This window comes from Indicator indicator, chromosome 24 (genome assembly GCF_027791375.1).
Source record: "Indicator indicator isolate 239-I01 chromosome 24, UM_Iind_1.1, whole genome shotgun sequence".
Classification (NCBI taxonomy): Eukaryota; Metazoa; Chordata; class Aves; order Piciformes; family Indicatoridae; genus Indicator; species Indicator indicator.
Window position 1 is genome coordinate 3,352,848 of NC_072033.1, and position 12,157 is coordinate 3,365,004.

Genomic DNA, 12,157 nt, shown 5'->3' on the forward strand with positions numbered 1-12,157 from the left:
CTGGACCTATCATCCTCCCCTCTGGACCCACCCCAGCAGTTTGATGTCACTCATATGCTGGAGGCACCAGAACTGAACACAGTGCTCCAGGAGGGGTCTCACAAGAACAGAGTAGAGGGGCAGAGCAGAGGGTCCCTCGTCCTGCTGGTCACACTTCTGTTGATGCAGCCCAGCACATGGCTGCCCTCTGGGCTGCCAGTGACCACTGCTGGCTCATGCTGAGTTTGTCAGCAACTCCTTATCCAGCTAATTCCTTATCCAGCCAGTGGGCCACCCCTCAACTCCACTCCATCCCTTTGCAATTTGGTGACTAGGATGGCGTACAAGGCAATACCAAACACTTTATAGGAGTCGTAGGTGACATCAGTTACTCTTCCCTTGTCCACTGATGCTGTAAGTACACCATAGACAGCCAAGTTTATCAGGCAGGATTTGCCCTTGGTAAAGCCACGTTGGTGACCACCAATCACCTCTTCTTTGCTTTCTGTGTGCCTCAGTAAAACCTTCAAGAGGATCTGCTCCGTGACAGAGGTCAGACTGCCTGGCCTATAATTGCCTGGGTCCTCTTTCTTCCCTTTCTGACGACGAGGGGAAGGTGGTGGTGGTGATGTTTCCCCTACATTGGACACGTTTAAATCTCAGCTTGACAGGGTGCGGACCCCGATGATCCTGACGGACTGGCTGAGCCCAATGCACCCCACAGCCGCACAGCTCCCACCACCACCGCTCCATCCACCGCTTCCCGCAGTGCCCCGGAAGCACAGCCGCGGCTCGGGCGCTTCCGGCGGCGGCCGCACCGCTCCCGTTGGCTGGCGGCCGGGGGCGGGCCGGGACCGGGGCCGGGGCCGGTGTCTGTCCGTGCGGCGGGGCCGAGCCGGTGTGGTTGGGAGCTATGCTGCGCTCGCTCGGCTCCTTACTGTGCCTGTGGGCGCTGCGGCTCCCGGTGCCACCAGCGGGCACCGGCGCGGCCGCCCGCGGGCTGGACGTCGCTTTGTACCGGTGAGCGCGGGGCCGGGCGGCGGAGCGAGGGGGCCGGAGCCGGGCCGGGGCTGAGCGGGCTGTGCTTGTGCCGCAGGGAGCGGGTGCGAGCCATGTTCTACCACGCCTACGAGCACTACCTGGAGAGCGCCTTCCCCTACGATGAGCTGCGGCCGCTGACGTGCGACGGGCAGGACACCTGGGGCAGGTAGGGGCCGGCCCCGGGATGGGGGCATCGCCGCCGCCCGCCGCGGGGCTGGGCCCGGGGCACCCCGCCACTGGGGGCCCAGTGCCCCTCCGCCCGGCCTCACCGCGCTTCTCCCCATGCACAGCTTCTCCCTCACGCTGATCGACGCCCTGGACACCCTGCTGGTGAGTACGAGCTGCCCCCCACCCCGGCTCGGCCCCGAGCCTGCCGTGGCTGCAGCTCGGCCTTCAGTCTGCTCAAGGCCGCTGTCGGCCTCCTCCACACCTGGGGCTTGCATCGTAGTGATGGAAAGTTAGTTATTAATTGACTAAGGAGGTCCAGCGTTTCACTTCACTTCAGCCCTGGTAGGCAGGTGGCCAGAGCTCCCTGCCCCTGACACCTTCTGACGAGGGAATAAAGAGAGTCGTAGAGTCATAAAATGGTTTGGGCTGGAGGAGACCTTAAAGATCATCTAGTTACAACCCCTTCCATTAGCCCAGGTTGCTCAAGGCTTCATCCAACCTGGCATTGAGCACCTCCAGGGAAGGGGCATCCACAACCTCCCTAGGCAACCTGTTCCAATGCCTCACCACACTAACTGTAAAGAATTTCTTCCTAATCTCCAATCTCAATCACTCCTCTTCCAGCTCAAAGCCATTGCCCCTCGTGCTATCACTGCAAGCCTTAGTAAAAAGTCCCTCCTCAACTCTCCTGTAGCCCCCTTCAGGTACTGGAAGGCTGCTCTGAGGTCTCCCTGGACCCTTCTCCAGGTTGAACAGTGCCAGCTCTGGCAGCCTGTCCCTATAGGAGAGGTGCTCCAGCCCTCTGATTATCTTTGTGGTCTCCTCTGGACCTGCTCAAGCGTGTCCACGTCATTCTTGTGTTGGGAGCCACAAAGCTAGACACAGCACTCCAGGCAAGGACTCACAAGAGCAGAGCAGAGGTACCGAATCACCTCCTACAACTTACTGGTCACACTTTTCATGCAGCCCAGCACATATCCATCAGCTTTTTAGTGCTGCTTGCAATTAGTGATTTCACAAAATAGTAAAAGTAGAATGAGCCTCCAGCACTGAATTGCAGCTTGGTTTTCCTCTCAAGTCTTGCCCTGTGTTGTCCTGCTCCCCCTGCAGATCTTGGGAAACGTTTCTGAGTTTCAGCGAGTCATCGACGTGCTGCAGGAAGGGGTGGATTTTGATATCGATGTCAATGCCTCCGTCTTCGAAACCAACATTCGAGGTGAGGTGGGTTTTCCCCTGCTGTTCATGCTGGACTTCTCCCCTGCACAGTTCTCTGAAGGGTACATAGAGGTAAAGTGAGGTCAGAGTGGGTTTGTGATGCAGAAAGTAGAAACACAAAGATCCCACACCAGTGTCACTTCCTCTTTGTCTCAGCACGTCACTGTTGTGCTTCCTGCCTCAACACAAACAAGCAGACCTGGCAGTTTCGATATTCTGGTGCCAGGCTTTGAGTTTTGGGTTACACATCAGAGGAGAAGGCTCTGGGGAGACCTTACAGCAGCATTTTGGTATCTGAAGGGGACCTACAGGAAGGCTGGCGAGGGACTGTTTAGAAAGGTTTGTGGTGATAGGATGAGAGACAATGATTTGAAACTGGAGCAGAGGAGATTTAGGTTGGACATGAGGAGGACATTCTTTAAAACGAGAGTAATGCAGGCAGTTGTTCTTTTCTCCCAAGGAACAAGTGACAAGATGAAACAGCCTCAAGTTGCACCAAGGGAGGTTTAGGTTGGACATGAGAAACGATTCCTTCCCCTTGAGAGTTGCCCAGCCCCAGAACAGGCTGCCCAGAGCAGTGGTAGAGTCTCCATCTCTGGAGGGGTTTCAAAGCTGTGTCGATGTGGTGCTGAGGAACGCAGTTTGGCGGTGTTGGGTTGAAGTAGATGCCATTAATAGTCTTTTCCAGCCTAAACAATTTGATGATTCCATACAACTGGTATCAGATTTCACTGGATTCTTGCTGTGCACTTTCCAGTGGTGGGTGGCCTCCTCTCTGCACACTTGTTATCAAAGAAGGCTGGTGTGGAAGTAGAAGCAGGCTGGCCATGCTCTGGGCCTCTCCTGAGGATGGCAGAGGAAGCAGCTCGCAAACTCCTGCCAGGTGAGAACCTGTCTGGGCTGTGTCACTCAGGGGTGGCTGATGTGTTTGGTGTGTCACAGGACAGTCCTCTGTTCCCTGAGCTCAAAGCTTGCAGAGAATACAGTATCACAGTCAATTAGAGGTTGGAGGGGACCTCAAGAGATCATTGGGTCCAACCCTTCTGCCAAAGCAGGGTCACTAAGGGTAGTCCACCCAGGAATGCATCCAGGTGGAGCACATGACACCAGCTGTATGTCTCCATGCTGGTTGTTGTCTATACTTAACACATGGGTGGGTTTGTTGCTAGTTGAAGGGAAATATGTTTAATATAAATAATAAATAAAGGCTGTCAAACTGCAGCTTGTAAAGACAAGAAGCTGCAGCCTTCTCTACCCCTTTGGGCTGCTGCTGGGATTGTGCCCTGCTACTCAATGACCTTAGAGGTCTCTTCCAATTGAAACTCTTCTATGATTCTGTGTCTTCTCCTGTGCTGTGCACTCTGGGCTACCACTGGGTCATCACAAGCTCAAGTGCTTGCAGTTTGCTGACCAGTGTGTGCAGTGCCATTTTGACTATCCTGCTTGTGCTGGAGCAAAACTGGGGATGCAGTTTGCTGCTGTTGGTGAGGTAGGAGAGATCTGCAGTACCCCTCTGCTGCTTGGAGTACCTTCTTTGCCACTCCCATCATCACACTCTGCTTCTCTTTCTGTTCTTTGCAGTTCCTCCAGTCACTCCAGTCATGCTTCTTGGCTGTGTGCAGTGGAATGTGAGGCACAGATTCACTTGACAGTCTGGCAAACCTGACAGTGAATCCTGACACAAACCCCAAATCTTGTTTTTCAGCTTTTCAGACCCCAACTGGGATGCCATATGGAACAGTGAACTTGCTGCATGGAGTAAACCCTGGGGAGACACCAGTTACCTGTACTGCTGGAATTGGGACATTTATAGTGGAGTTTGCCACTTTAAGCCACCTCACTGGTGACCCAGTGTTTGAAGATGTTGCCAGGAAGGCTTTGAAAGCTCTGTGGAAAAACCGCTCAGACATTGGGCTGGTGAGTGAGGAGTGGACTTGGAATTCGCAGGCCTGCTTCCTGTCTGGTTTTGTGGATCCAGCTCTAAGTGTGAAAAAGCATAAATGGAGAGGAGACAGAGGCAGATAAATAACCACAAGGCTAATAACAGGGCTGAAGCCACGTGTTGGACATTGTTCCTGAACACCTGCAAGCATCTCTGCTTCAGTGGTGCAGCCCAATGGGATGCCATTGTTCTGTTCCACAGCAGATGTGGCTGGGAGACAAATGCCTTCTGCTGGCTACTGCTGGTTTTCTGACAGCAGCTGTGACAGACTAAATAAAAGGTCTCTCTGATGCCTTGGGGACAACAGCTTATGGCAGAGAATAAGAGCACAGCAAGTGCACCAGGATATTCCCAGCCTCTGTAGCACTGCTATTTGAAGAATATCCAGAACTGGAGGTGTTGTCTCTATGTTCACTATCTCCTGATTAATCTTTCTCCAGTTAATTTCTGTAGCTGCTTTTTGAACCTACGTGAAGTGGAACAAATCTATTCATATGCTGCATGAAGAACTGTTTCTTCCTGTTTGGTCTGGAATCTATTTATTTTTGGTTTGTAGCCCTAATCCTTGTTCAAGAAAGGAACTGAGTAGCTGGGGATTTTCATCTCTGCTAAGCAAGTCACAATTGTGTATTTTACTCTCCATCAGCTGTGTCTTTCTGTGATGAAGAGTCCCATGTTTGGAGGATCTATTTAAATACTAGCAAGGCAGCTCTCATGCTGTTGACATCCTTTGGCCTGTAGCTCTGTATCTGTTCCTCTTCTGCTCTTTGGTAGGATGTGAATTAGGACCAGACACATCATGTTGAAATGGGACATTTTTTACAGTAGCATAATGCTGTGTTATTTTAGCCAGGACAGCATTGATATTGGAAGCATAAAATTCCAGTTATACCTTCCAGAGTTTGTACTTCTGTGACACTGACAAATACGTCCTGTAGTGGAGAAGATGCTGCTTGGTGTGGATCTGGTGAAGCTGTGAAAGGGATGGTCTGAAAAAAGCCCAAGGGCTCCTTGTGAGGTTGTGTTGTGGGGATTTTCCCCATTATAATTTAGAAGATCAGCTTTATTTCCACTTTAATTTCCTCATTCCTTCTCCTCTTACTTTTTCCAGGTTGGTAACCACATTGATGTGCTAACTGCCAAGTGGGTGGCCCAGGATGCTGGCATTGGGGCAGGAGTGGACTCCTACTTTGAGTACCTTGTTAAAGGAGCCATTCTCCTGCAGGATGAGGAGCTGATGTCCATGTTTCTAGGTGAGCAGTTTGGTTTCTGTGTAAAGGGTGCCAGGAATGCTTTCTCAACTGCACCTGTAGATACTGCACGTGGGATTGAGGAAGAAGATGCAGAATCTAAGAGGGTACCTTCAGTTATAGAATCACAGAATTGTCAGGGTGGGAAGGGACCTCAAGGATCATCTAGTTCCAATCCCCCTGCCATGGGCAGGGACACCTCACACTAGATCAGGTTGCCCAGAGGGCCTTAAAAACTTCCAGAGATGAGGCTTCCACCACCTCCCTGGACAACCTCTTCCAGTGTCTCACCACCCTTATGGCAAAGACTGTTCCTGAAGTGTTTGTTGTAATACTTCTGAACAATCTGTGGTTACAAAGAGTTTCTAAAGTGAACACCTCAAGAAGTTGCTCATTTTACATGGCTCAAGTGAAAAAGGAGCTTCTGTCATCCTTGAAAGGATTTTGGGTTTTTTTTTGTTGGATTACCTACCCACACCTGTGTTTCTTTATAGAGTATAACAAAGCTATCAAAAATTACACCAAGTTTGATGACTGGTACCTCTGGGTTCAGATGTACAAAGGAACAGTGTCCATGCCTGTTTTTCAGTCCCTGGAGGCCTACTGGCCAGGCCTACAGGTAAGAGCTGTCATACCAGTAGCATGTGGGCATTTTGTTCATCTGTCTTGGGTTAGTTTTTAATGTCAGAGTTACAAATAGTACTCTCATTGTGCTGGTTTCAAACTTTGGGTTGATCCCTGGTGACATCTACAGTAATGTGAGTTTGTAGAAGAGCAGGTGTTGACTTCATAAAGCAAGGCTGTCATTAAACATGATGGGAGGGCAGCTTTGTAGATGTGGTGCTGAAGGATTATGGTTTAGTGGGCCCCAGCAGTGCTGGGTTAACAGCTGGATTTGATCTTAAAGGTGTCTTACAACTGAAATGATTATGATTCCATGCAACTCCACTTGCAGTGGTCTCATATCCACATGGGAACATAAGGCAAAAGGCAACCCCACCTCTTTTCCCACCACCTCATAAATGCTTTATTTGTGTCCATACTTTCCCACTGAGAGGTTTTCTTTCTCATCAGTACTTATATTTGATCTGGGACTTCCTTATCCCTACTGAAACAGACTGGATGCTGTGATCCTCTGAAAGAAACATGACTCAGGAAACTCAGCCTGATTAAAAGGAAAGAGACTTCATATTACTGAGGTGTGCAGAATGAGATCCAACAGAAAAGCAGCACCTACGTCCTCAGTCCTACCTATTCTAACTATCACTTACCCCATTCAGACTAGGAATAACCCATTTCTGTCACTGTCTCTTGCTTGGACTACTGGAGTGTTACTGCATCAATTCCTGTTTCTTCTTCACTCAGATGTTGATTTGCTGATTGTTTCCTCTCTGTCAGAGCCTGATTGGGGATGTAGATAATGCCATGAGAACCTTCCTCAACTATTACACTGTCTGGAAGCAGTTTGGTGGGCTGCCAGAGTTCTACAACATTCCTCAGGGCTATACAGTGGACAAGAGGGAAGGATATCCACTCAGGCCTGGTAAGAGAAATGGTATAATATAAGGAATGTGGAGTCCTGCTTCTGCTCTGGTGGCAAAATAAACTCATTAACTAATTTGGGTTGGAAGGGACCCTAAAAATCATATAGTTCAACCCCTCCTGCCATGGTCCACTAGACCAAGTTGCTCAAGGCCTCTGGCTGCAAACACTTCCAGGCTTGTAGCCTCCACAGTTTCGCTGGGCAACCTGTTCCAGTGCCTCACCATCCTCATGGGGAAGATTTTTTTTTTCCTAACATCGCATCTAAATCAAGCTTCTTCCAGTTCAAAGCTATTGCCCCTCATCCTGTCACTCCATGCCTTTATAAAAAGTCCCTCTTCATCTCTCCTGTCACCCCCTTCAAATACTGGAAGGCTGCTTTAAGGTCTCCTTGCAGCCTTCTCTTCTCCAGGCTGAACAGCTCCAATGTTAGCAGCACCTGGCCTCCAAAAGTTCCTCCTCAGTTTTGCTTTGACTTAGTTCCTGCCAATTTACCAGGGATCTCCATAGGCAAAGCCACAGGTTTTGCTTTCTGCCATGCAGAGAGGCAGAGCTGCCTTTCAAGGGAAGCAGACCACAGTGTTACTGTTCCAGGGCTTAATCAAACCTTCAATGAAGAAATTGTTCCAAATGTTGAACCTAAACCTCCTCTAGGCCATTTCCTCTTATCACTCATTCCCTGGGAAAAGAGACCAACCCCCACCTGGCTCCAACCTCCTTTCTGGGAATTGTAGAGAGCCAGAAGGTCTCCCCTCAGCCTCATTTTTTGCAGACTGAATAACCCCAGTTCCCTGAGCTGCCCCTCACTAGACCTGTTCTCCAGACCCTTCACCAGCTTCATTGCCCTTTGGGCAACTTCCCCAGTGCTTGTTCTGTGGTGGTTAGAACCCCCCTGTTCCAGAGGCTTACTGTGTTGTTTAAAACTCTGTTTTGGGCATTAGAATTTCTTGTCTGTAATCCTTTTCTAGAAACATCTTTTCTTCCTTTGACAACTGAGATTGAATCCTTTTCTCTCTTGCTCCTCTTCCACCCCCTGAATGTGGGAGGGGAGCATTAATCACTGGTACCTGAGCTGATGCTGTCTGCTCAGAGTGAATTTCTTTGTAGCACATCCTTAGTAACATGAAGTAGTTATCCTTGAGCCAGAGGCAAGACAGTGCAAGCCAGGCTCTTTACCTGTCCCTCCAAAAGTAGTATTTTTAAATCACTTGAAGCAATGTCTCCTCTTCCCTGTGTGCATGGTTTGGTAATCTTTCTGCTTGCCAGTGTTTGGGGTCTGTTTTTGGCAGAGCTGATCGAGAGCGCGATGTACCTGTACCGAGCTACCAGAGACCCCACACTCTTGGAACTGGGAAGAGATGCAGTGGAGTCGATAGAGAAAATCAGCAAGGTGGATTGTGGATTTGCAACTGTAAGTGCTATCCACTGGATGGACAAAGAACTGGCTTGATGGCCACACCCAAAGAGTGGCTGTCAATGGCTCCATGTCCCAGTGGAGGCCGGTGACAAGCGGAGTCCCTCAGGGCTCAGTGCTGGGACCAGGCTTGTTCAACATCTTTGTTGGTGCCGTGGACAGAGGCATTGAGTGCACCCTCAGCAGGTTTGCTGCTGACACCAAGCTGTGTGGTGCAGCAGACAGGCTGGAGGGAAGGGATCCATCCAGAGGGACCTGAACAGGCTGGAGAGGTGGGCACAAGCCAACCTCATGAGGTTCAACAAGACCAAGTGCAAGGTCCTGCAGCTGGGTCAAGGCAGTCCCAAGCACAAATCCAGGCTGGGCAGGGACTGGCTGGAAAGCAGCCCTGAGGAGAGGGACTTGGGGGTGCTGGGGGATGAGAAGGTCAACATGAGCCACCAGTGGGCACCTGCAGCCCAGAGAGCCAACCAGAGCCTGGGCTGCATCAAGAGAAGTGTGGCCAGCAGGTCAAGGGAGGTGATTCTCCCCCTCTGCTCAGCTCTGGTGAGACCCCACCTGGAGTACTGCATCCAGTTCTGGAGCCTCTATTACAAGAGGGATCTGGAGGTGCTGGAAGGTGTCCAGAGGAGGGCCACAAGGATCAGCAGAGGGCTGGAGCTCCTCTCTTATGAGGACAGACTGAAAGAGTTGGGGCTGTTCAGTCTGGAGAAGAGAAGGCTCCGAGGTGACCTTCTTGTGGCCTTCCAGTATCTGAAGGAGGCTACAAGAAAGCAGGGGAGGGACTTTTTAGGATATCAGGTAGTGACAGGACTGGGGGGAATGGAACAAGGCTGGAAGTGGGGAGATTCAGGCTGGACATAAGGAAGAAGTTCTTCCCCATGAGAGTGGTGAGAGCCTGGAATGGGTTGCCCAGGGAGGTGGTTGAGGCCCCATCCCTGGAGGTGTTTAAGGCCAGGCTGGATGAGGCTCTGGCCAGCCTGATCTGGTGTGAGGTGTCCCTGCCCATGGCAGGGGGGTTGGAACTAGATCATCCCTTCCAACCCTGACTGATTCTACGATTCTGTGATTCTAAATCAACTGCTAAATCAGCTAAATAGCTGTGGGGGAAAAAAACCAGCTTTGAGAAAGCATTCTTAAGAGTGATATTTTGCCCTTGAGTCAAGTGATCATTTGGGCTGAGTTCTTTTTCAAACCAACCCATTTGTATTTCCCTGTGAAGATGATTTGGTCATGTTTCTGGCAGTAACTTCCCTCACAGCCTGAACACTGGGCCAGATTCTGTCATGGGCTGTTGCATCAGAACCCAGAAGATGGGCAAGTACCAGGAGTTTCTCCTGCCTCCTATGTGTTGGTAGCTATTAGGGATTCTCCCTTAGCAAGAAGGCTCACGTGCAGGCTCTCTGCCTGCCAGGTGTGTCATGCTGCTTCCCCACTGTTCCTTGAAAAGCTGATCAAACACAAGCACTGCAGTGAGTGATTTCTCTGAAATCATTTAACAGAAGATGTCAAACCCCAATTTTACAAAAATCTCTTTATAAATACTAGGAATTAGGCCTTGTCATTTGAGAAGCCTCAGTATTTTTCTTAGCAGGGGAGATGATAGGGGAAGCTTGCTCACCCTTCTCCTTACCCAGTGCATTTCTCCTGATGGTGTTTCATATTCCTTATCACTAGACCTATGCTAAATCAACATCTGGAACCTTGTTGATGTATTTGCATGCAGCTGTTTAAATACAGGGTGAATTGGGGCCATACTGTGCTGTTTAACTAACTGAACTGCCAGCTGCTTTTGTGGTTTTTTTTTTTTTCCCTTAATTCCATAACGTACTGCATTCAATCCAGCTATAGCCCACTGTATTTCTTCTTCTGCAGATCAAAGACTTGAGAGATCACAGGCTGGATAATCGCATGGAGTCCTTCTTTTTGGCTGAGACAGTCAAATACCTGTACCTGCTGTTTGACCCAGACAACTTCATTCACAATGATGGCTCGGTCTTCGACGTGGTGATCACACCGTATGGGGAGTGTGTCTTGAATGCTGGAGGATATGTCTTCAACACTGAAGCTCATCCTATAGACCCTGCTGCACTGCACTGCTGTAGGAAGCGGAAGGAGGAGCAGTGGGAGGTGGAGGACTTGATGAGGGAGTTTTATTCCCTGAAGAAAACCAAGAAATTCACTTTAAAAAGAGCTTCCAAGCCTGGGGAAGGGGAAAGTGCAAAAACCCCTGAAGATGTCTCATCAGAGAAAGGTGGAGAGAAGAGAAACTCCAAGAAGAGCTCACACTCCCTCCTGAGTTGCCCCAGTCAGTCTTTTAACTCTAAACTTGCAGTACTGGGACAGGTCTTCCTAGATGACACCTGATTCCAGTTTCATCAGCATTTTAAATTATTGAACTTGATTCAGGCTCTGGAAATGTATTTTTCTAGTTTCATAATGGCAAGTGTTGTACCTCACAATGTGAACTGTGTTGTGAAGGGAAACAGCTTCCCATTAAATTCTGCTACTGCTCTTCCAAGGAAATGTGGTTCAGAAATCAGCTGTCAATGCTGTCAGGTAGCTTATCTTAAACCAAGGGGTTGCCTGAAAAGCAAACTGATGTTCAGAAGGAGGAAAGTCTACAGGTTAGAGGTACCTTCCTTATTTCATTGTGAGTGGTTTGAGCTTTTGCAGGCTTACACAGAGTCCACAGCTTATTTGGTACAATAAAAACGAGCTTGAGCAGTTTCCTGGCATGAGGGGAGAAGCAGGTGAAGCTGTAGCTTCACTCCTGAGCCTGCCAGTCTCCTCTGCACTGTGCTTCCACCATTTATCTTTGGCCTCTATGAACGTGCAGATCCCCTGAGAGATGATGTCCAGTCAAGACAAACCTGTTCATTTTGAGGTGGAGGCTCAGGTTTGTAGACATAGCATGTCTGTGGAACATGAAGTAAGGCATGGGGGGAGGAGAGCAGTGGCCACCCAGGAAGGTGTTCCTTGGTGTGTAGAAGCCATGTGGGTCAGTACCTGAAACCACTTTAGTAAGTGTCCAGCTAATGGCATCTGCAAACTGAGGTGGAGTGGGACCTAGCAGAGGTTTCATTGCCCCTGCAGTGGAGCTGGCGTGTTTCTTGCAGAGTCTAACATGCTTTTTCCCATTTCCTTCCTCTTTTAAACTTCCCTTTGGGCCTCACTTGCATAACTCCCCATCAGCTACCTCAGACAGTGATGTTAGCTTCAGGGTAGACCAGCTGAGCTGTCTGTGGAGCATGTTGAAGGGTGGGACGGAAGGAGACTTGGTTCAGGCTGAAAGACAACCCTGCCTTGATGGAGGAGACTGCAGCAGGTAGAGAGCAAGCTCCTTGAGACTGATGGAAACCAAACTGCACTTCTGTCTTCTTCTTTACAGGTGAAAGCATGAAACCTCTTGGTGTTCAGCTGGTGCGCAAATCCAGACCTTTCAGTGTGGCATGAGTGTGCTTGAAAGGGCATGTACTGGTCAGAAAGAGAAATCAGTAGTGTTACAAAGAGGTTTTCTTTCTAAAGGGAACAACAAAAAAAGGCGAGAGCAGAAAAGTGGTGGATTTTCATAGAGTCATAGAATCAGTCAGGGTTGGAAGGGAC

General features: G+C 49.6%; 1 protein-coding gene across 1 annotated transcript; it reads left to right on the forward strand.

The window, feature by feature from the left end:
* Positions 1 to 1,076: 1,076 nt before the first annotated feature.
* EDEM2 (ER degradation enhancing alpha-mannosidase like protein 2) lies at positions 1,077 to 10,918 on the forward strand. The gene is made up of 10 exons (XM_054391949.1): positions 1,077 to 1,186; positions 1,311 to 1,350; positions 2,299 to 2,404; positions 3,161 to 3,286; positions 4,109 to 4,320; positions 5,457 to 5,598; positions 6,090 to 6,214; positions 6,994 to 7,138; positions 8,427 to 8,548; positions 10,427 to 10,918. The coding sequence occupies exons 1-10, from the start codon at positions 1,092 to 1,094 to the stop codon at positions 10,916 to 10,918; spliced, it is 1,605 nt and encodes a 534-aa protein (XP_054247924.1). The 5' UTR covers positions 1,077 to 1,091.
* Positions 10,919 to 12,157: the final 1,239 nt, after the last annotated feature.